Here is a 24,213-nt window from a genome sequence, read left to right as displayed (position 1 = left end):
CACCTCTCCTTAATCTTCTGCTTCTGTTAGGTACATACCATTTCTGTCCTTTATTGAGCTCATCTTTGCATGAAATGTTCCCTGGGTATCTCTAATTTTCTTGATGTGATCTCTAGTCTTTCCCATTCTGTTGTTTTCCTCTATTATTTGCATTGATCGCTGAGGAAGGCTTTCTTATCTCTCCTTGCTGTTCTTTGGAACTCTGCATTCCGATTCTTATATCTTTCCTTTTCTCCTTTGCTTTTAGCTTCTCTTCTTTTCACAGGTATTTGTAAGGTCTTCTCAGACAGCCATTTTGCTTATTTGCATTTCTTTTCCATGGGGATGGTCTTGATCCCTGTCTTCTGTACAATGTCATGAACCTACGTCCATAGTTCATCAGGCACTCTGTCTATCATATCTAGTCCTTTAAATCTATTTCTCACTTCCACTGTATAGTTCTCAAATTGTGTTTTTTGCTCCATACCCACTGGGAGTGGTGGGTGGTAATCTGATACTATTGCTTAGGCAGAAGTAGGCAATATTCAGGCTTCAATTGAAGAAAGTAAGGAAAATCAGTAGACCATTAAGCTATGACCTAAGTCAAATCCCTTATGATTATACAGTGGAGATGAAAAATAGATTCAAGGGATTAGGTCTGGTAGCCTGAAAAACTATGGATGGAGTTTTGTGACATTGTATGGTAAGTGGTAACCAAAACCATCCCCAAGAAAAAGAAATGTGAAAAGTCAAAGTGGTTGTCTGAGGAGGCCTTCAAAACAGCTTAGAAAATCAGAGAAGTGAACAGCAAACAAGAAAGGGAAAGATGTATCCAATGATATTCAGACTTCCAGAGAACAGCAAGGAGAGATAAGAAAGTCTTCATAAGTGAAAAGTAGAAGAATTAGAGGAAAATAATAAATTGTAAAGAGTATGGATCTCTTCAGGAAAATTGGAGATACCATAGGAATACTTTATGCAAAGATGGCACAATAAAGGACAGAAAAGTCAAAGGCTTAACAGAAGCAGATGAGATTAAGAAGAGGTAGCAAGAATGCATAGAAGAACTATACAAAAATGGTCATAATGACCCAGATAGATATGATGTTGGGGTCACTTATGTAAAGCCAGATATACTAGAGCATGAAGTCAAGTGGGCCTTAGGAAGCACCACTACAAACAAAGCTAGTTGAGGTGATGAAATTCCAGCTGAACTGTTTAGAACATCCTAAACAATGAGGATGTAAAAGTGCTGCATTCAATATGTCAGCAAATTTGGAAAACTCTGCAGTGGCCACAGTGCTGGAAAAGGTCAGTTTTTATTCCAATGCAAAAGAAAGGCAATTTGAAAGAATGATCAACCTATCATGCAATTGTGCTCTTCTCACTTGCTAGCAAGCATTACCATGCTCAAAATCCTTCAAGCTAAGCTTCATAGTACATGAACTGAGAACTTCCAGATGTACAAACTGGTTTGAGAAACCAGAGATCAAACTGCCAACATCCATTGCACCATACAGAAAGCATGGGAATTCCAGAAAAACATCTACATCTGCTTCACTGACTATGCTAAAGCCTTTCACTGTGTGGAACACAACATACTGTGGAAAATTATTATGGAAATGGGAGTCCCAGATCACCTTACCTGTCCCCTGAAAGTCTGTATGTAGGTCAAAAGGTGACAGTTAGAATCAGACACGGAACAACTAAAAGATTTAAAATTGGGAAAGCAGCATGACAAGGTATACATTGTTACTCTGGATATTGAACTTGTATGTAGGAAAGATCATTCGATATGCTGGACTGCATAAATCCCAAGATGGAATCAAGATTGGTGGGAGAAATATCAACATCCACAGATTTTAAGTTGACACCACCCTAATAGCAGAAAGCAAAGAACTAAAGACCAATTGATAAGGAGAGGAGATGAAAAAAGCTGGCTTAAAACTCACCATTCAAAAAAAATATTCACACACAAAAAAAATACCCAATATTCATGGCATCCAGTCCCACCACTTCATGGCATATAGATGAGGGAGAAGTGGAAACAGTGGCATATTTTGTTTTCTTGGGTTCCAAAATCACTATGGACCTTGACTGCAGCCACAAAATTAAAAGACGCTTGCTCCTTGGAAGGAAGAAAGGCTATGAAAAACCTGGACATTGTATTAAAAACCAGAGACTCACTTTGCTGCAGAGGTCTGTAGTGTCAAAGCTATGATTTTTCCAGTAATCATGTACAGATATGAGATCTGAACCATACGAAAGGGTAAATGCCAAAGAATTGAGCTTTTAAACTGTGGTGCTCGAGAAGATTCTTGACAGCCCTTTATACAACACGGAGATCAAACTAGTCAATCTGAAAGGAAATAAACCTCTGACCCCTGCTCTCTTAGCTGAGGCATCTACTGAGGGACTCCAGGTGGAAAGAATGGATGCTTCCACTGCAGAAGTGCCTAACCATGGTAGCTCCAAGCAAAGTTTGTCGCTCCACCCCTGGAGGAAACTCAGAAAAGCTGAAGGCTCTGCATACCCTGGGTACCCTGATACATGCGTTGCATTCTCCCCAGCAGCATTGGAGGCCAAGGAAGGGGCATTCTGGGCCCTGGAGGAGGGAGGTGGCTCAGGGATCCACTGGGGCCATCAAGTAAGTCCACAAGTAAGACTGAAAAGGACAGAGCAGGCATATGTGGCAGAGAGCTGGTGACTGGGGTGTGGGAACAAAAGGTAATCATTTCTGCATATAGTACCTCACCCAAAATCCCCTGGAAGAGAAGCCCAGAGATAGGATCATCTGAGATGGGATGAAGAGAGTCTATATCATTATCCCTTATAATTCCTCTCAATGAGGAGGTGGTGGAGTTGTTGGGTCATCACAGAGTCTTCCATGGTGTAGACGATCCCCCAGTCGCTATCCTTGGGGCTGCCTCTCCCCAGCTTCACTCATGCAGTTCTGGAGGAAATTGACAATCATGTGTGCTGCTGGGTCAGGGCCAATGACCATGTAAAGCCAATTATAGGACCCATGGCCCTGCCAGGATGGCTGATCTATGGCTGTACATCTGAACTGCAGTGCGTAATTCAGAGAACACCCTTGAACTCTAATGGCTCCAAACTTCTTTCCTTACTAGGAGATGCCTTCAGGATATAAAACCCTAGGGCAGGTAGCTTGGACTCCCTCACTAGGTGTAGAAGCCTTAAGGAAGAAAGTTGTCAAGCTAAGACCATCAAAGAAGAGGAAAGGGAAAGAGCGAGGGTGAGAAATAGAGAACTGACACCTTCTGATTTCTTGGGTCCAGTCACTGAGATCTTTGTATTTGCTCTAATTCTTGTGTCCTGGATTCCCAGAATCATTTCAATGAGTCTCCCCTTTCCTTGAAGCCAGATGGAGTTGGGCTCCTCTCAACTGTGATTCAGACTTTGCTCTAGATCCTTCCCAATCATTGTACAACTCCCAGACTCAAACAGAGACACCCATTTGTTTCAGCACCATTACGAGTGAAACCCTTTATTCTTTCATGAGAATAGGGTTTGCAGCCCACCAAACACAGTTCACCAGCATCCTGGGCAAGACTGCCTTAAGTGTGACTGAGTGTTTGCTTGGAGCGGCCTTACTGATTCTTGAGCCACACCAAGCATTTACACTGCTTGTGCCAGGCCAATCCTGTCATTTCCTCGATCATAAACTGAGAAGTACTGCCTCAGGAAGACGTCACCCAGCATCCAGGTCTCTCTAGATGTCCTCACTGTGTTCTCTTTAAAGGTGGTATAGCAGTGGCCTCTAGAATCCTGGGGGAGTCAGAGACACACACCAGTCAGCATGAGCTCTTACTTGCAATTCCTGCCAATATTCAGACTCAGCACAATTCTTGGTTTTATTTTCCTCTTTTGGTAAGTATCAAGGGGTTTTATGAGCAGCAGGGGATGTGAGAGTTCATCCAAAACCAAAACGTGACAAGACATGTGGTTGCCATGAGGAACGGTGTTGGGTAGGGGAAGACTGGAAGTTGGGGATATGGCAAAATGATTAAAAAAAAAAAAAAAAAGTCCTACTGTAGGGTGTAAGGAACTATATTCAATATTTAGTGATAAACCACATGAAAAAGAATATACTTTCTTAAATGAATGTATATTTTTTATGTGTGTAACTGAGCCACATTGCTGTGCAGAAGAACTTAAAGCAACACTGAAGATTAGCAATACTTCAATAAAATTTTTAGAATAGAACAAGACTATCCATAGTACTCCTCACTCCCTGTTTCTTTGCTTCTGACTCCTGCTCCTTGTTTTCTCTGCAGAGAATGCCGGTTCTCCTCCTGCGTTCCCACAATCTGTACTTTATTAAAAAAAACTTTATTTTGTATTGGAGTATAGCTGATCAAAAATATTCTGAGTTTCAGGTGGACAGTAAAGGGACTTAACCGTATGTATCCGTGTATCCTGGTCCCAAAGATTCCCCTCCCATCCAGGCTGTCATATAACTGAGTGGAGTTCCCTGGGCTACACAGCAACTCATTGTTGGTTATCCATCTTAAATAGAGCAGTGCCCACAGCACGTTCTTGAAGAGTGAATGTTCAGGAACTCTGGGAAACTTCCTTCGGCCTGCACTCACCCTCTTTGGCCACTCCAGGCTTGGTTGGGTAACGTACTCTGGTTCCCCATCCCCAATGGTCAGTCTGCAGCCCTCATCACCCCGAGTAAGTCCCCAGTGCCCCAGTGCAGAGCACCTTGGGATTCCATTTGCATGGAATCCAGTGCAGTTTTGCCTAGAACCAAGCAACCCTCCACGTGGCTCCATGAGTTTACAGTTTTAGAATTCCTGATATTCCCTCCCTTTCTCAAAGCCTTCTTTGAGCCCATCAGCCAGCTCTGAACTCCCCTAGGGAGCTGACGTGAAGCCTCCACCCTGTGCCAGGGCTGAGCAGTCACTGTGCACTCTTTATTCACATTAGCATCCAGCCTCTCAACAGAGGGGTCAGATAGCCTGACTCACAAACGGGGCACCCGGCCAGAGCAAGGGGAAGATGCATCTGAGAACTAGGCTGACCATGTAATTTATCATCCAATCCATAAAAACTGTGAGAAGGGAAGGGAGACTGTTAATCTCTATGGTGGGAGAGCACACTGGAATGTCCCCAGTCATCCTCCTGAGAAGGTAACAGGCAGGAAGGCCAGGGGTCTCCAAAAGGAGGAAATAGCCTGCAAGTGTCAGACATTTTTATCTCTCTTAAGCGGCATGAGGAAACAAACTAGGGATATTTTTTCGTTCTCTATACAAATTTAAAAGGAGGTTTCTCTTCAAATACTGTGTTGCCATAACGACGCATGGTTTCACCTGAAGTTAAATATTCTCAAACCTAGAGATAACAAATGCATTTCTCTTATGGAAATGTTTATCTTAATCTATGCTAATGTACTATGCATTTACCCCAAACTCTATCTTCAAGTCGGTTCTGCCTCTTGGCTCAGAACCTACTTGACAAACCAGTATGGTATATTCAGATATTGTTCCCTTAATCTATGTAAACAAAACTATTTGTATGATGATCTGCCCTTCTTCAAGATTCAAGTTAACCATTTTATGGCCCAGGATGAACCATTTGGTGCCAAGATTATCCCAAAATGCATCTTATGGGTGAGGGGCCTGGTGCCATTCTGAGTTTTAAGACATTCCTTTCTTTCATTAACAGACTGCTAGTGACTATATAATATCCAGCTGAAGACTAGCATGGGGGTACTCTTTCTCCCCCCTTCTGATACCTATGTCAGAAGCTTTCTCTATCTCCTTTATACTTTAATAAAACTTTATTACACAAAAGCTCTGAGCAATCAAGCCTCGTCTCTGGCCCCGGATTGAATTCTTCTCCTCCGGGGGCCAAGAATCCCAGTGTCTTTGCGTGATTCAACAACAACCTTTCACTCGTTTTCACATGGCCTATTTCAGCGACCGCTAAAACTGACTTTTGTGTTCATGCATCTGAGGTTTCAGATTGAACTGAAGCTCTTTGAGGACTGAGGACCATAGTGTTCCTCTCTCCTTGTGAGTCCCACCATGCCAGCATGGTGTGGCGTCTCCACATTTATTTCAGGATGATCAGTGTCCCAGACGGCACTTTACTCTCAAGAGGTTGGTTTTGTGGCAGGCTCTGGCCCAGCAACAGGGCTCAGCAGCATCTGCAATAGTGCGAGATGGCCTACAGAGGGTGCCCTTCTCCCAGCAGCAGCCCAAGGGTTCCTGGAAGTTCCTATTTGAGAACCACCCCTCAGGGTTCTCCCCTCACCTTGAGGATGTAGGCTCGAGCTAGCACTGGGTATTTGATGCCGTTGATAGTGAAGATAGTAGAGGGCAGGGTATTGACCGCAAAACATGAAATGTAGTGCTACTAGAGAGAGGGAGAGAGGTTGGCCCTGGAGATCCTTCTTGTGTGTGGAGCCTGGGAGTGACCCTGGGGCATAACCCTTCACCTCGGAAACCTGTGGTGTGGCGCCGATGAGCTTCTGGATGTTATTGACCAGTCTTCTTGGGCCAAGGATCAGTGATGTCCTAGTGTCTACAAGAGGCTTGCAGCCACCAGAACAAGCAATAACCTTTCTTTTCATGGAGATGCTGAGAGAAGTGTGACAAAGTGGGCATCAAGGCCACTCTGAGTCTCCCCAGAGCTGCCCCCTTCTCGACTGTCTCCTAAACAGCCCTCCATCTTTTGCGCTGACTCTTTTCCTTTGCTCTTGACATGGCACCTTCCTTGACATACTTGAATACAGTACTTGAATACACCAGGATCTTTTATATCTTGAGACAAGCTGGTCTTCCTTCCTAGAAGAGTCCCCTCCCCTTTGACTAGCAAATTTCTTCTCATCTTCCAGATTCCAGCTTAATTGTCATTGATTCAGGGAGTCTTTCCCTTGGTGTTTATCAGTCTCTTGTCTTGGTGTTTATCAGTCTCTTGTCTTGGTCACTTTCTGTAGACCCTTTCTCTTGTCTGCTGCTGCTGCAGCTTCTAAGTCACTTCAGTCATGTCTGACTCTGTGTAACCCCATAGGCGGCAGCACACCAGTCTCCCCCGTCCCTGGGATTCTCCAGGCAAGAACACTGGAGTGGGTTGTCATTTCCTTCTCCAGTGCATGAAAATAAAAAGTGAAACTGAAGTCACTCAGTTGTGTCCAACTCTTCATGACCCCATGGACTGCAGCCTACCAGGCTCCTCCATCCATGGGATTTTCCCAGGCAAGAGTACTGGAGTGGAGTGCCATTGCCTTCTCCATTTCTCATGTTTAGCATGTACCAAAGTCACAACTTACTATGTCGCCCTCACATCTAAGAAGGCAGATGCACAAGGAATGACACACACACATAGTGAATTGTGGCACAATTCACTATGTGGGCATGTCATTTCTTGTGCATCTGCCTTCTTAGATGTGAGGGCGAGTTTTATTCTCATTACCTCGCTAAAGTACCTGGCACACAGTGGATGCCCAATGCTTGTCTGTTTAGTGAGTGAATGAAGACTGTGAAAATAATGAATGAGAAACATTCACAGAGCTGTATCTGGTTGGGAACAAATAATTGGTCAGCCACAGAGTGAAGATGGAGATTCTCAGGGGCAGCAGATTCTCAAAATGGTGGGAGAGAGGGGCTCCTCTGGGAGAGGGTGTCTCCAAGCACTGCTCCTACAACCAGCTCAGACCCTGAGACCCTGGCCAGGAAATATATAAGTAGCCCACAGAAACTCCAAAGGACAGATCAGCTTTTGTATGAGGGTATCACACAGAATCCTATCAATTACACCTCTTGTCCTCAGGTCACTCCTGGTTCCCACCTTCCTGATTCTCTGTTATAGCCCCTGCCCCACTGTGTGCCCAGGTACATGGGGTGTCTTTTTTATTGGTTGCTTTCAAGTCTTAAGACTGCAGCCAACCTCTCTCCACTGCTGGGTAGCTGCTCCCTAAGGAGACCAGTTTTCCCCATTTGCTCAGGACTTTCCCTGTTTTTAAACTGACATTTATCTTTATTGAGAACTTCCTTGGTCTCAGGTAGCCCTGGACAGTTGGTCATCTTATAACTCTGTTCAGGCTGGTGTAATTCCCCCTGATCCTCTGTTCACCACACTGTAGAGTCCTCTGACCATGCTCCACTCCTCACAGGGCAGTGGGTGCAGCCCTCTCTCAGCTGCAGAGTCCTCTCTGGACCCTTTTAGGAACCTGGTCAGAGCCCTGGTCAGAAGGCCTGGGGATTATGAACCCATGGGTTGTTTGCGTATCTATGTGTTATGCGTTTGTTTGTATATGTGTTAGTATGTGTCTCTAATTGTGCTTTTGTGTCTCTGACTAGCTATGCATGTTTATATGTGTCTCTGTTAATATGTGTCTGATTGTGTGTTTCCATGTGTCTGTGTGTCTGTATGTGTCGTTGTGGGTGGTGTATACGTCTATGTCACTATGTGTCTGAGAATCTATTTGTGTGTGTCTTCCTGTGTCTGTTTTCAGATATGGAGCATCACTTGGGCTGACCTTCAGAGGGAGAGGCTTACTGGTCCATGTGTGCACGCCAGTCTCCCACTTGGATCAATGGTACCCAGTTGAGCATTTCCTGGTAGTAGGCTTTGTCCACCCTACCAAACATCACCACACTGCCCTCCCCCTGCATCTGTAGAGAGAAAAGAGGGGGAGATCTTTGGAGGACAGTAACAACAACACTGTTTGAGAGCTTCTGTCTGTGCTTGTCTACCCATCAAGGCCGTAATAAGGTCTCCATTTACAGATGCAGAAATCGAGGCTAGGAGCGATTGAGAACCAGACTGAGGTCAGTTACTGGCTAATGAGTGGCACAGAGGAGGTTACAAGCTGAGTCACATGGCTGGGCTCCACCTACTATGTCTTCTGAAGAGGCCCAGGACCTCCTGCTACCTATGTGCTCAGAAACCCTCAGATGACAGGGAGCCAAAGAGTTTTTGCTTTCCCCTTGTCCAGCTTGTCATTTTTCAGGAAAATAAAAGCCTGGGAGTGCTAAGGATGTGGGTTCAGGTCACCCAGAGTTGGCTCCGCTGGCCTGTGACCTCTACTGTCCAAAGGGCCCCACATTCAGAAGGGACCCCACCTCTTCTCTCCCTGTCTTAAAATAACTAATATTTCTTGAACAAGTGGTCCCACATGTTTGTTCTGTGTCCCACACTTTCATTTTTCACTGGCTCCTGCAAATTGGGTAGCTGGTCCTGAGCTCCCAGTGGAATGCTAATGAGGAAGGAAAGACATCCACCATCCTTCTCCTTCCTTCCTTATCAAATTCATAAGCAAATTGTATTGCTTTTTCCACCAACTCTGTTCCTGTTGCCTTCCATTATTCTTCCTCCTAACTCACCCCCCTAGAACAAGTTACTGGTCTTGAGCCCAGGAGCAGGAATGTGTTCCAATAAAACATTATTTATAAAAACCAGCGGTGATGACAGGTAGGGCCCTGGGGCCATAGTAATCCTGGATTAGATTGTCTCTTAGAATACTTCTTTATCAAGTGTTCTATAATTTTCATGCAACTAGAAGCATCTTACAGCTAATTTGGAGAAGGGGATAGTCCATCTCAGACTTACTTGCTCAAGTAGAAGGCAAAAACAGGTTCAGAAATGGCACCTTGATTCTTCAGTTTGTCAAATATGGGGATGGCTCCAATGAAGGATATGTTGGGGTAGTTCAAGCCCAAGACACCTGCAAAAGGTATACCCTGAAAGCCATTTTCCGCCATGCTTAGACTGAATGGCTGTTCAGTACTTACAAGGTCCCCCATCTGTGGGAGAGAAGAGTGTTCCCACTTACAGATACGTGAAGTAGGGCTAAGACTGGGCTGGGGTGCATTGCCGTTAGATCCTCAAAGAAGAATTGAGGCTGGGCTCTGCCTTTGGTGGACCTCAGACGGCTAGACCAAGCTGGGAGGGGAATTTGGATTCCATTTGTGAGAGGCTGTGAATTTTAAAACATCTGACTTTCTGAAAAACACCACCTGAGTGAGTCAAATTGGCCTTGTGGCTTCTGTCCAGGTGGGGCAACCAAGAGTCAGGCCAGGACCCATTGGTGCCACCTTGTGGACAAAATGATTGAGAGCAATATAGCCTTCTCTTTGGCATGACCCAATGACAGGAATGGACTGCATTCTCTGTAAGGTACTGTGCATACTGCACCTGTCCAGGAAGACAGAAGCTGAAAACACAATCTTGCTTGCAAGGTTCTATGAAATTACTTCCTGGCAAATCACTTTTGGGCATATGTGTGTATTTCTGTGAGTGTGTATGAAAGAGAAAGAGAGGGGAACTACTCAAGTACTTTGGGGAGGCAGGCCATAGGTTTTATTAGACTCTCAAAGGTCCCCTAGAGTGAGAAGTCATTTATCAGGCCCCCTGACATCTCTGGCTTCCAGTTTCCCACTCTGAATACTTGAAGCCCTTGACTGCTCCCAGGGTCCCCAGAACAGTTTTATCCTGTCCCAAACACCCCACAGCAACTGCAGTTCTGAAAAGTCAGCCCAGCTACACCACTTACCACATGTGTGACTTCAGCAAGGGCCTTTCTGTCTGTACCTCAGTTTCCTCGTAAGTCTCCTGAGCTAATCAGACCACCTGCTTGTGGGGTTGTTGCAGGATTAAACCAGTTATTACCTGAAAGTGCCTGGAACAGTCTGTAAATATATGTGGGTTCTTTTATCCCCTCTTCTCCGTACCAGTAAAGTGAACCTCGAACTGTTCATGGGCAGAGGAGCTGCAAGTCCATACCTCAAGTCACTCTCTGGGTTAGCTAATCTGTTTGCTCATGTGTCACCACGGGCACTGCCTCCCCAGAGACATGATCCTGTGGGTAAGATGGCCAACGTCTATGGGATGTAGGGTAGGAAGGGTCCTGCCAGATGGTCCTGAATCTGTTTTGCAAGCAGTGGTCACTACATAGCCAGTCCTGACTCAGCTTCTGTTTACACATTACCTGAACAGTGTCCTAAGCAAGAAATCCCTTCGTGTTCCCAGATCCATAGGCGATGCTGAAGGTCTTTTGGGTAGGCCAGAAGGTGGAAGACTTGTAATGTCTAAACCTAACTTGTGTAGCTGCAGACACAAGAGATGAGTGTCATCAGGTGCCAAGGTTTGAAGCAGGGCAGCAGCCAAGTGAATGATGGTCTGGGTAGGGGGTGTCTGTACTCACAACTGGCTGGACTGAGGCAAAAGTGGGAGGGCACCCACAAATCAGATGAGCCTGTGTCAAAGACAACCTGGAATTCCTGAGGGGGTGTTCCAGTGGTGATGTCACCCACATAGAGCATCTACAGGGAGAAGGAGGGAGTGGGTTAGTGCAGAACTGGTTACCCTCTATTCCCACACTGATGCCTCCCTCTGGGTATCACATATCTCTTGAGATCACTTTCTAACCACTGTGCAGCTCACAGCCTTTGGTCACAGAGGTGTCTGCTGTGTCTGCTGATATATTTTTCCTGTGCTACATTGTATGCAGAATATTGATTCTAAGACCAGGCGTTGAAGTGGTACCTCCTGCATGGCAAGCCCAGAGGCATAATCACTGGGCCTCGAGGACCACTGGACACCCAGGGAAGTCCTGGTGCCTTCATTTGAGAAGCTCTGTAGTCTCTTCAAATCCAGCCTTAGCACCCCCTTCTGTAGGAGGTCCTTCTTGATCAACCCCAGCCACTCCCTCTATACTCAGAGCACATCCAATCAACACCACACAGGTGACTTTCATTTGACATGTTTTTATTCTTTGCCTATCTCTCAGGCTGGCATGGGCATTCTTGAAGACAAAATAAGCCCTTTTCTAATCTAACAACAGTAAGCACTGTGTTAGATTCTTATGGCCTTATATGGAATACAGGTTCAGTAACTTTACTGCTGTGGTTCTTGCATCTGTGGAAACTGAATTCTTCTGCCTGGGGATTCACAGTTGCTTTGCAGTTGGTTCTACCTTTTAATCAGTGATGGTTCACTCTTCATCTGTAACTGAGTGACTCCCTTAGTTCAGAAAGATCTGCTGCTTCTGCTGCTAAGTCTCTTCAGTCATGTCCGATTCTGTGCAACCCCATAACAGGAGCCCACCAGGCTCCTGAGTCCCTGGGATTCTCCAGGCAAGAACACTGGAGTTGCTTGCCATTTCCTTCTCCAATTCAGGAAAGTGAAAGGTGAAAGTGAAGTCGCTCAGTTGTGTCCGACTCTTAGTGACCCCATGGACTGCAGCCTACCAGGCCTCTCTGTTCTTGGGTTTTTCCAGGCAACAGGACTGAAGTGGGTCCCCATTGCCTTCTCCTCAGAAGGAACAATCTCCATCAAACTAATGATGCTTCTACGACACAGAAATGGACGTTTACCTGCCACCTGGTAATTTCTGGGCCCAGTCACCAAGACAAAGACTTAAGGATGATAGTGCCTTCTCCTGGGTGGGGCCTCTGTTGCCCAGGGATTCTGCCTCCTGCAGGAGCCCCAGCCCCAGCATCCCACCTGGCATCTCCAGATGAGCCCCAGTGCTAAACTAGAGCACCAGGAGGCGCTGTGGTGCAGCATCCCCTCAAAACACTCACATCCATGATGTTCCTCAGGGGATGAATAGTTATATTTAAGCCACGAAAACAAATCTGAGACAGTCTGTAAGCATGTTCCTTCAATAAATTGTTCAGCATGTTTTTTCCACTGAGGGTTTTTCTCATGGTCTTCACTTTTGTTAGAGGTATTCTTTCATCAAGTATTTGACAAAGAAGAGGCTACAATTAGCTGTCAGTGTTAAGGTATAACTGTCGTTGCAATGGCACTGTGTATTTTCTCATCATTTTTATGAGTCACCTTATTATATGAATTTTATGCATATGTCATGGTAAAGACATAGGTTTGAATAAAGATTCTGTTCTGTAATGTTAGGTAAGCCATATGACCACGTGGGTTCCAGTCTCCCCTTCGGTAAAATGGTGGAATGTAATGATTCAAACCCTCCAAATAGAATATCTTGGGGATAAGTGAAGTGATGGATATAAGGTGCTTGATAAATATGAAGTCTCAACAATGACAGCCATTAGCACTGCTGTTGCCATCCCACTGTATCCTTCTCATAGAAGCTCAGGGAAGGAGGTAGAAGGGGGACTCCTATCCTCTTTTACAAGGGAGGAATTTGAAATGCAAGAGGTTTGTGAATTGGCTGTGGTCACACTGCTTGTCAGATATAAAACAGTGTATAAGTAGCTCTCCAAATCTTTTTCTAAGTTGAAAGAGAAGAGATAGCTGAAAAAAGAATCCAGGAGATAGGGAACAAGTTAAGGAAATGTAGAGGCCCAAGAAGGAAGGATGAGTCAAATGTAAAATTAAAAGAAAGGAACACAGAGAGAAATACACTCAGAGCCTTCCAAAAAGATGGAGAGATAAATGATAGTGATACAGAGATGCAGACATAGACATATACACACTGAAGTAGAGAGGGAACAAAGAGGGCATGCTAAATAACATGTAGAAGAGTGCTATTCCACAGGACCACACCTACATCTGCATTGACTGTGCACTGAACAATTGCAAGGAGTTCTAATTTCAATAGGTCATGACATGACTGGACCCAAAGAGTTGTGCAGCTATGCAAATCTACACCAAGACCCTTGGGTAATGTACTTATCAATAAGTAAGGGTTGAACCTTAAGACTGTCAGGGAAATATTTCATTCCCTTCTAAACCTGATGAATAGAATAATCAGATGTAAAGAAAAATCACAGAAGTGAATATAATGTGGCTTACAGTCTCCATACTTACATGACTCTGTAATCAGAGAAGGCCCCCAGCTCGAGGAGCACAAGCCACTTCATGCTCTTTCCTGGCTCCAAGTACTCAGGGAAGTTCAGGTTCTTAGCATGTAGTGGTGACCGGGAGCCCCTAATTATATATGCTCTGACATGCCCTAGTTTAGCCCTTTAGGTCACTAATAGGTCTGAAAAAAACACAAAGGTCTCAATAAAATCTTAACCTTCATCAGTGTCCTTGGCGAGTGGACTTTGAAGCTTCTCAGAATACAGAGAATTGAACTGTAATCTCTTCTTTGAAGCTTGATTGGAAAATCAAACTGATCTGCATGGATATCTAAGAAGATGGAGAACCTTGCATACTTCTAGAAAAAACTGCTAAGAACATCATGAAAATGGATACTAAGAGCCATGCTCAACATTCTTGGTTTCATGTCATCTTCCTAGCTACTTCATGAGATATGCATTGCTGTCTTCATTGGAAAGGAGTTTGCTAGGAGGATAAGTTGTCAAATGGCAAAGTGAAGACTTCAGGGACAGCCCAGGGACATACAACTGGCTTTAGGTAGTGGGTCTAATGGCAGACATCAGAGGCACCTATGATGCCAGTCTGCATCAAAGATTTAGGGCAGAGTAGTACTTTAATTGCATGGTTTCAGTATTGGAAGAAATGTCATATGCATCCACAAGGTATTTTATATCATCCAACAACTATACAATGAAGAAGTGTGTTCTAGGTTCTGGGTTAAAGGCTTCAAAGTCAAAGTTGATCAAGGCAAAAGTAGTCTTTTCTTAAGAGAGCTTGCAGCCTTGTTCTCACAAACTCATGGCCCCAGGAGGCAAGAGAAATGATATTAGGACTAGGTTGCTATGTTGGACACTGGGCAGCCCAGGCCTTACCACTGGGAGAAGCCTTTCCTACACTTCAACCATTCTGGAAAGCAGGCCAGTTGGACATGTTTTCAAGAGAAATCATTGCTGGAGTCCAGCTCCATCAGCCAGGGGTTCAACCTGAAGAGATGAATGGTGTCGGTGAGTAATGAGACAGCCTCTCAGTTTTCTTGGGCTGCCTATTTATTTCAAGTGTAAGATTTTCGTTTATACTTTTACAAAAGCATTAGGTCAGAAGTTTGACATTTTAAGTTCCCCCTCACCCAGATTTATTATGTCCATAAATCATTGTTGCTCTTCAGAGTTCCTGCTTCAGTGATTCTCTCAGAATCAGCCTTACCCTCTATTATCTACTTACTCTAATGTGTCCTATAGTTAACTTGTGATTACATTGTAACTCATGCTACATTCCTCAGTTTACTACTTATCTTCCTAAATCCTGTTTGCCTCTAACATCCTGAGCTTACTGTCTCTTAAAAAGGCTTCTAGCTATAGTGTCTCTAAAAATTCCTAACTTCTATAAGCTATAGTAAAATATGCTGACTTTACAACATTCCTTAAATCTTTAACTTCTAACTATTTTAATTATTTCTAAGCCCTAAATTCAGTAAACTCCTTTGCCATAAACATTTTCCTCACAAATAGGCTTCAGATAGGAAGCCCTCACATGGCCTCAAGCTACAGCCTGTGTGCTCATCCTCGAACACTCTTTTGTAAAAGTCCTTGAACAAATGTCAGTGATTAACTTTATGAATTATTCTTTGAGCATAGCTGTATAAGGCTTTATGCCTTCTCATGCTCCTCTCAAGAACAATAAGCACCTTAATATTCCTTTTCAGTCAACTCAGCCGAGGAGAGGAAAAAACAAGTCAGAATTACAAGGCCTAACTCCTTCATCCTGGGTCCGTGCCTGTGGAATGAGGGGAGGGGGCTGGGGCCATGCCTCCATTTTGTCAGTAATGCCTAACGTGGCTTCTGACAAATCAGAAGTTTGGATATTTATGTACAATCTACTGATTTTAATGTTAGAAACTAATTTTTTTTCCCCAAAAAAGCAGTGGGAATGAAATCTCCACAGTGATGTGCTGGAATCAGCCTTTGGTCTCTGCAGGTTTTCATTTCTCTCCTAGAGTTGAGAGTGCAGTGGGGACAGAGAGGAATTTAATTCATGTTGGTTGATTTACAAAGAGACTGAATGCATACTGAACATGTTTGTTTCCTTTCTATTTATAAAGAAATATCACTGGGGACATACAAACCAACAAATTTAACTGCTGAAGATAAATGGATATATTTCTGATATAATTGCCTCCTAGGGTCTATGCTGTGAAAAATTTTGTCTGCCAAACCAAACATACAAAAAAAAAAAAAAAGAAATAATAATTGTGAAATGTCTTCCCAATCAAAGAAGACAAAACAACTGTGGCAGCCAAGTAAAGACAATTGGGTTTAATGACTCATCCAGGACTCCCAGGGCCTATTCCTTCATGAGATCTATCAATGACTGTCCCTTGAATACAACAGGAGCCTCTCCTAGTCACCAGATGTGTGTAGATGGGACACTGTGTCTTAACACTCATTTTTGCGCATTGTTTACATTCATTTCTGGTGGTTAAATCCCAACAGGGGGAATATGATGTCACTGACAAATGAAACACATATATGCCCTTTGAACTATGGTGTTGGAGAAGACTCTTGAGGAGTCCCTTGGACTGCAAGGAGATCAAACCAATCCATCCTTAAAAAAAAAAAAAAAAAAAAAAAAAATCAGTCCTGAATATTCACTGGAAAAACTGATGCTGAAGTTGAAGCTCCAATTATTTGCCCACCTGATGGGAAGAACTGACTTATTGGAAAAGACCCTGATATTAGGAAAGATTGAAGGGAGGAAGAGAAGGGGAAGACAGGATGAGATGTTTAGATGGCATCACCAAGTCGATGGACATGAGCTTGAGTAAGCTCAAGGAGTTGGTGATGGATAGGGAAGCCTGGCATGCTGCAGTCCATGGTGTTGCAAAAAGACTGACACAGCTAAAGGACTGAACTGAACTGAACAAATTGAGAACAAAGGCTGATAAATCTAATTGCATCAAGTTGGTGACTAGCTGCCCATAACAACATATTACATAAGTGGCTTTAAAATTCAGAATTATGACTACGTTCAGAGTGGAATATCTTCTAAGGAAAAATAAAAATACTGCCCATCCAAAACAAAACCAAAGAAAATCAAAAGAAAAACAGAAAAGAAATCTGAAACTATATTCAACAACTTATTGTTCCTCATATTGCTTCTGATATTGTGACAGAATCATATATACATTAACAGGTAAAAGCAAGACAATAATTAAAACTAATGTTCTGAAGTAAGCCTTTCAGTGGCTAGAAAAAAAAGTTCACTCATAACATAAAGAACTTTAATTAAAACCCTGCTGTCTTAAATCTTGAACTGAAATCATAGGTTTGTACCAACTAATTATATTCCTTTTTATTTTATCTTTTTAAGGAAAATGTGTACTTTCTACTCTGAACAATGTAAAGCCTACAAGCATTGACAATTTGATAACAGTGACTATTCTGAGGTCTACCATGTAGCTTCTAAATACATTTCCCATCAGACGATGCGTGGATTCTTAAAGAGATGATGGTTGATTTCAGAACTGGGTAAAGAAATGCACAAAATAATCTTGGGAATCATGAAGGACCAGAAAGCTAAGGCACTTCGAAGCCCAATGGGGACTGGACAGAAAGTTTAGGAATCCAAATGAAAATGCCAAACATCTACCAGTTTGTTGGGCAGAATGATGTTTCTGCTTCTCAACACACTGTTTGTGTTTCTCATAGCTTTCCTGCCAAGAAGCAAATGTGTTCTGATTTCATGCTGCAGTCACCATCCACAGTGGTTTTAGAGGCTAAGATGAAGAAATCTGTCACTGCTTCCATCTTTTCTCCTTCTATTTGCCATGAAGGATGGGGCTGGATCCCATGATCTTAGTTTTTTAATATTTAAATTTAAGCTGGCTGACTGTGTCCAAATGTTAAGAGGCAACATCTTATTTGTCACTGTGATAGATTGCTAGGGCACCAACTCACAATTCTGAGCACTGAGAAAGGAAAATAATCATCAATATTTAAGCTATTTTTGTTTCTACTAACCATATGTTATGTAACTACAAACAGTTCCAGGAAAACAAGGTAGACTGTCTCTTCTGGGGGTGATGAGAGAGTGTAGGGGAGCAGGTATAATACAGATGAAGCCTCAGTCACTGGCCTGCAGCTCAACTACTGCTGTGGAGGTCTGGTTCTAATAGATGAAGGACTGGTACTGGTCCTGACCCACTGTAATGGTATTGTGGACTCCTGATCTAAACACAATGGTGGGACATTCTGTAAGACAAACCACCCTGCTTCCTCCCAGTTTTTGAACAAATGAATGGCATTAAAATTGTTAGAGTAACAGATATTTCATCTTAAAGGAGAACAACCAAGTGCAATATATGCCTACATTCTTTCAATAAACTGTGAAAATACATATGCTTTTTGAGAATCAGGGAAATTTGCACATGGACTGGATATTAAATGTTAATTTTACTGGGAACAAAGAGCATTTTTTTTTAACATCCCATTATTTTACCCCAAATACTCATTATGTACATTTTGTGAATTGTTAATCTTGTCCCTAAAATACTTCAGGAAAAGTGAATAAGAAGTAAAAGAGAGAATGAAATGAATGTCTCTCTTTATTTAAAAACAGATCTGCATAGCTGCTATGGATTGAATTGTGTCCACCCTTGACTCCCAATGTGATGGTATTAGGAAGTAGGGCCTTTGGGAGGTACCCAGGTTGACATGGGGTTTTGATGGTTGTCCCTCATGATGGGATTAGCCTCTCCCTATTTTTCTCTTATTCTCCCTCTTCCTCCTTCCCTTCAGCCACCACATATGAGAAGATAGCAAGAAGAGGAAGATGGATGCAAGTCAAGAATGTCTTCACTCGTAACTCACCTGGCCACAACCTTGATGTTGCATAGTCTCCAGTCAATGACAACCTGTGGGACTAAGAGGTTAGTTTTGTAGTTATTGATGTCAAATGATGTAACATAGGATTTATGAGACTCTTTTTATTATATTTGTTATGTTTGAAATCGTTTTGTACTAAGAAGTTTATAGAAAGTCCATTTTGGAGTTTCTGTCTTAGAGATACACTAGGGGTCCAAGATAGCAGATTCAGGCAGGTCCCCACTGAATGAGTGGTTGGAGAACCACATGCTCCTTACTCCAACTCATCTCTTGTCATCTGAAAACCATCTCCCACACGTGACAACCTTAATGCTCCCCCACCCCGTCACCACACCATCTGCATCTCCATTATCCTACTAAGCTGAGTCATCTAGCTGGAGATGTTAATGATTCAGGACAGGGTCTGGAAGCAGAAGGAATGTGGACATTTTTAGAAAGAATGAACTGGGCAGACTCGTTCTTGGTTTTCCCTTCTTTAGTGCCATCTGCATGTGAGGGATTGGGCCTGGGCAGAGAGGAAGCCACAAGTAGGACTGCATGGATATTTTCAAGAGAAGGGAAGAGGAATTCAGAACCCAGGAACCAGGAGGTGGTCAGCTTGCACAGGACCCAGGAGAGAAGGAAGAAGCACTGGGAAATGAATAGTGCCTGCCTGAGTCTTCCACTTAAACTTGGAGGTCACATCCATCCTGCTGGAATTCCTGCTAGAGATGTGGAGGGGAGAGAGCTGTACTCACTCCTACTGAGTCACAGGGAGAGGGACAGCCTCCCCCAGAGTCCTTTGATTCCACTCTAACGGTGGGCATCATCCCAAGCCATAGAGCAAATGGCAGGTGATCGAAAAGATGACCTACTTTAGATAGTATTTAAAATACTACAAAATTTGTCTAAGAGTCCTGGCATATCAAGTTTCCCAATTTTTTTTTTTTTTTAGCAGAGATGATTCATCAGCCTAATTTGGGTTTCTGCTGAGGAATCTATAAACGTCCCATGGGTAAATTCTGACTTTTAAGTACCTGATCTCATCCCACAGAAACCAAATGATGGTAGGCTCCAGTGGGCAAGGCCTCTAAGGTCCTCGGTGTTACAGCAGCTGTGTGCCAAGTGGTCTACCACTCCCAGTTCTGATTCCAGGACCCATTAACATCACCAGACAGTCACAGCCCCCTGCCCACCAGAGGCGGCCTCAGCATCCTCAGCAACACCCACCTCTGAGCCTCTTGTCCACTGACTGGCACTGAGCTTCAGTCTGGAACAAGTGTTCCGGAGCAAGTCCAGTCTCCATCACCCAAGAGGTGGGAAACTGAACCCTGGGTTGTATGACTCACTCTAAAGCTGCAGGTAAGTTAGTGAAGACTTGGGACCCAGGAACTCTGATTCTCAGACCAGGAGACTTCCAGGAAGGGAAAGATGAGAGAAAACTCCATTGCATCCACTGCTGGGCAGCTCTCAGATATCTGCAGGCACAAGAGTGGAAATTCCTTTCCCGTTGCCCCTCAAATCTGATTCTGATTTTATCAGCAGACCTGCCTTCTTGTAGCAGCAGGAAAGCCATACTGCAGGCTGTTTCTTCTGGGTTCCAGGAACAGTGGGGGAGCCCCAGCTGTAGTGACCCCAGGAGGCAGTCGTGCAGGTGGTGACTGACTCACTCCCAACTCAGAATCCCCAGAGCTCCCACTCCTCATTCAGACAACACAGACCTTTGGGTGACTGGATAACATGAAACTGCATTCACAGTGAGAAGTATTCTCTTCTCAGCCTTCTGGCAACTTAGATAAGGGTTTTATGTTTCCTCATGGAACCCCTGGCTGAGAGAGGCTGAGGTCTGAGACTATCCTGGATGCAGGGGAATGTGTTCCCTCTTTGATGCTCCAAATAGTCCTTGGAGATTCAAAGGCCTTTAGAGAATTACAATCACCTATTTTTTTTAAGGGACTTTGTTTTATGAATCTGGTTGGAGAAAAAGGACAGAAACTCAGGACAAGGCTGAACATCTCTGGGTCCCAGCTGATTGTGAGTTGAGTTCCAGCCACCAGGCTTCAGAGTCAGGTGCTGATGTTATTTACAAGCCACTTTTGAGGAAGCAAAAGAGGAAAGAGTTTTCAGGCAAAGCGTAATGTGGTAGAGGCCGTGGGAATCACACAGGGGAAGATGAAACAGGAGTCGTTACTTGTTTCTTTCCTCTATCAGTTCCTTGGCATTTCTACTTCTGAGAACAAGTACATAGAGATAGTCAGAGGCATTGGTGGTGCCCCTGGCACATGATGCTCCTGGTGATAAACAGTTTATGGGCACGTCCCTAAGTCCAGAGCATATTCAGCCTCATGATAGACCCAGGTTCTCCCTTCTTGGGAAGGCTGACATGGCTCATTGCTGCTAACTCACAGCTGAAGCATGGGATGAGGTCATGGTGGTTGACCTGTAGGCCAAGTTCCAAGCATGGAATTAAGATTGGCAGTGGAAGAATAGCTATTCATTAAACTTAGTTACCTCGGTCCTTAGCAGGGGCTACTTCCCACATCTAGAATGTTTTTCTCCCAGCTTTTTGCATGGCCAGGTCCTTCTCAACGTTTAGCATCATCTGAAATGAGTCTCTCTCAGGCTTGCTTTCCCTGGCCACTGCACTCTCACAAGCACAGACCCTCATCCAAAAAGGGCCTAGACACTTCCCTCCATCAAAACAATAATTATAGTTACCAATGTGAAAAGATGAGAATGGGATAAATTGAGAGTTTGAGATCAATATATGTATACTGCTTTATTTAATAGATAATCAACAAAGATCTACTGTACAGCACAGGAATTCTGCTCAATAGTCTGTAATATCCTGTATGGCAAAAGAATCTAGGAAAGAATGGATACATATCTATGTATAAGGGAATTAATTTCTCATACAACTCAGGAACAAACAGAACTGAACATGCAACAACAGACTGGTTCCAAATAGGAAAAGGAGTACGTCAAGGCTGTATATTGTCACCCTGCTTATTTAACTTCTATGCAGAGTACATCATGAGAAATGCTGGGCTGGAAGAAGCACAAGCTGGGAACAAGATTGCTGGGAGAAATATCAATAACCTCAGATATGCAGATGACACCATCCTTATGGCAGAAAGTGAAGAGGAACTAAAAAGCCTCTTGATGAAAGTCAAAGAGGAGAGTGAAAAAGTTGGCTTAAAGCTCAACATTCAGAAAACAAAGATCTTGGCAGCTGGTCCCATCACTTCATGGGAAATAGATGGGGAAACAGTGGAAACAGTGTCAGACTATCTTTTTGCACCCCAAAATCACTGCAGATGGTGACTGCAGCCATGAAATTAAAAGACGCTTACTCTTTGGAAGAAAAGTTATGACCAACCTAGATAGCATATTGAAAAGCAGAGACATTACTCTGCCAACAAAGGTCCGTCTAGTCAAGGCTATGGTTTTTCCAGTGGTCATGTATGGATGCAGGAGTTGGACTGTGAAGAAAGCTGAGCGCCGAAGAATTGATGTTTTTGAACTGTGGTGTTGGAGAAGACTCTTGAGAGTCCCTTGGACTGCAAGGAGATCCAACCAGTCCATTCTGAAGGAAATCAGCCCTGGCTGTTCTTTGGAAAGAATGATGCCAAAGCTGAAATTCCATTACTTTGGCCACCTCATGTGAAAAGTTGACTCATTGGAAAAGATTCTGATGCTGGGAGGGGTTTGGGTCAGGAGGAGAAGGGGACGACAGAGGATGAGATGGCTGGATGGCATTCCTGACTCGATGGACGTGGCTTGAGTCAACTCCGGGAGATGGTGATGGACAGGGAGGCCTGGCGTGCTGCGATTCATGGGGTCGCAGAGTCGGACACGACTGAGCGACTGATCTGAGCTGAACAACTAATATTAATATTAATACAATGCTATAAATCAACTATGCTTCTATATAAATTAAAAGCTGATTTTTTTTTTTTAATGCTTACATGTAGAGACCCATGAAGTTCTTTCGACTTGCAGGATTTCAGATATGATGCTGGATATGGCAGAACAGGTGCAGAAATCTAGACATTTTCTGAGGTTATATTTTCCTGAGCTTTGGTGTCTTTTGCTTCTAGTGGCACCTTTGTTTTGTCTTTGGAGGATCTAATACAAGGGCTTGGAGACACCAGCTTGGTGTTAGCTGAAGGATGAGAGGGAGGCACTAGTGGGAGAGTGAAATCACAGCTCCCTAGCCTTGGGTTGGGACACGGTTGAGGAACAACTTACATCCCAAGTTCTCTGTGAAAACAGGCTGTAGCTTCCCTCTCCATGACTTGCATGAAATCAGACCCAGACTGGTTTCATCCTTTTTCATGTCCTGCTTCCTCTGAGACCTCACTGCTTTCTCTGGGAGAACTTAAAAAAAAAAAAAAAAATTTGGCTGCACTAGGTCTTCATTGCTGCTCAGGACTTCTCTATTTGCAGCGAGCAGGGGCTACTTTGTAATTGCAGTGCACTGGCTTTTCAATCTTGTGCTTCTATTGATGTAGATCACAGGCTCTAGGGCACTCAGGCTCAGTTGTTGTGGCCCATCAGCTTAGTTGCCCTGGGGCATTTGCAATCTTACCAAACCAGGACTCAAATGCATATCTTAAGCCCTGCATCAAAAGGGACAACACTCTGGAAGGAATTTGAAATAAATCACTCTTATATGAAACTTGGCACCATGGCCTATTTATCAGGGACTGATAGAGGATCATCCCTGCTTCAAGCAACCTCCTGAGATCAGGACTGATTGAGGTTCCCCTCCCAAGGGTTCCTGCAAGATCTTGAAGCTGTCCTGCCATGTGGCTTTGTTCTTGCTTCAGTTTCTGAATCCCACACTAGAGCACAGCTTCCAGAGGGCAGGGCTGTCACTTGAGTCACTTGTAAGTATACATCGGTAGATATTGTCTCATTCAGACCCTAATGTCAAGACAAGGCTAACACAAAGATCAGTTATTCTATTATGAGTGTTAGGTTACAGGTTCAATGACTGTAATCAAACCCTAAATAACGTTGTTTTAAATACAACACAATCTCAATTCTCTGTCATATAGTGCAGATCTCTCCACAGAGATGAGGGCCCACTTCTTTCTTGTTACATCTTCCATCTATGCTACATACCTCTGGTCTAACATGGCTGCTCCAGCTCCTGTCATTATATCTGCATTCCAGCTAGTGGGACAGAAAATAATACTTCCATTTGGAAGTGACATATTATATCTACTCAAATTCTACTGGCCGAAGTATCTTCCATGGTCATGGCAAACCTGGGGGTGGTGGGCACACAGAAGGGCAGGGGAATGTGATCCTACTGAAGACCATTCATGATGAGTAATAAAGGCCACCACCCTTCATTCATGTCTCTGTAATTCATTCTTCTTTGGTTCTCCCCACACAGCTCTCAGTCTTATCACATGCTAGTAATAAGATTATCTGAGATGGGATGAAGAGAGTCTATTTCATTACCCCTTATAATTCCTGAATGAGGAGGTGGTGGAGTTGGTGGGTGCCCACAAACTCTTCCATGGCCTAGACCATCTCCCAGTCACTTTCCTTGGGGCAGCCTCTCCCCAGCTTCAGTCATGTA

At 43.8% G+C, this 24,213-nt stretch overlaps 1 protein-coding gene across 1 annotated transcript; it reads right to left on the bottom strand.

Annotated features, from left to right (window-relative positions):
- Positions 1–3,618: 3,618 nt before the first annotated feature.
- On the bottom strand, positions 3,619–13,796 carry LOC113886160 (pregnancy-associated glycoprotein 1-like). Its single transcript, XM_027532151.1, is given in 10 exon segments — positions 3,619–3,768; positions 6,262–6,360; positions 6,446–6,587; positions 8,509–8,607; positions 9,309–9,326; positions 9,562–9,755; positions 10,940–11,058; positions 11,156–11,273; positions 12,537–12,687; positions 13,744–13,796. Coding segments are annotated over 10 exon segments (1,143 nt in total).
- Positions 13,797–24,213: the final 10,417 nt, after the last annotated feature.

This window comes from Bos indicus x Bos taurus, chromosome 29 (genome assembly GCF_003369695.1).
Source record: "Bos indicus x Bos taurus breed Angus x Brahman F1 hybrid chromosome 29, Bos_hybrid_MaternalHap_v2.0, whole genome shotgun sequence".
Lineage (NCBI taxonomy): Eukaryota > Metazoa > Chordata > Mammalia > Artiodactyla > Bovidae > Bos > Bos indicus x Bos taurus.
The sequence above is the reverse complement of the archived record's forward strand: the minus strand, read 5'-3'. Positions and strand labels throughout refer to the sequence as shown.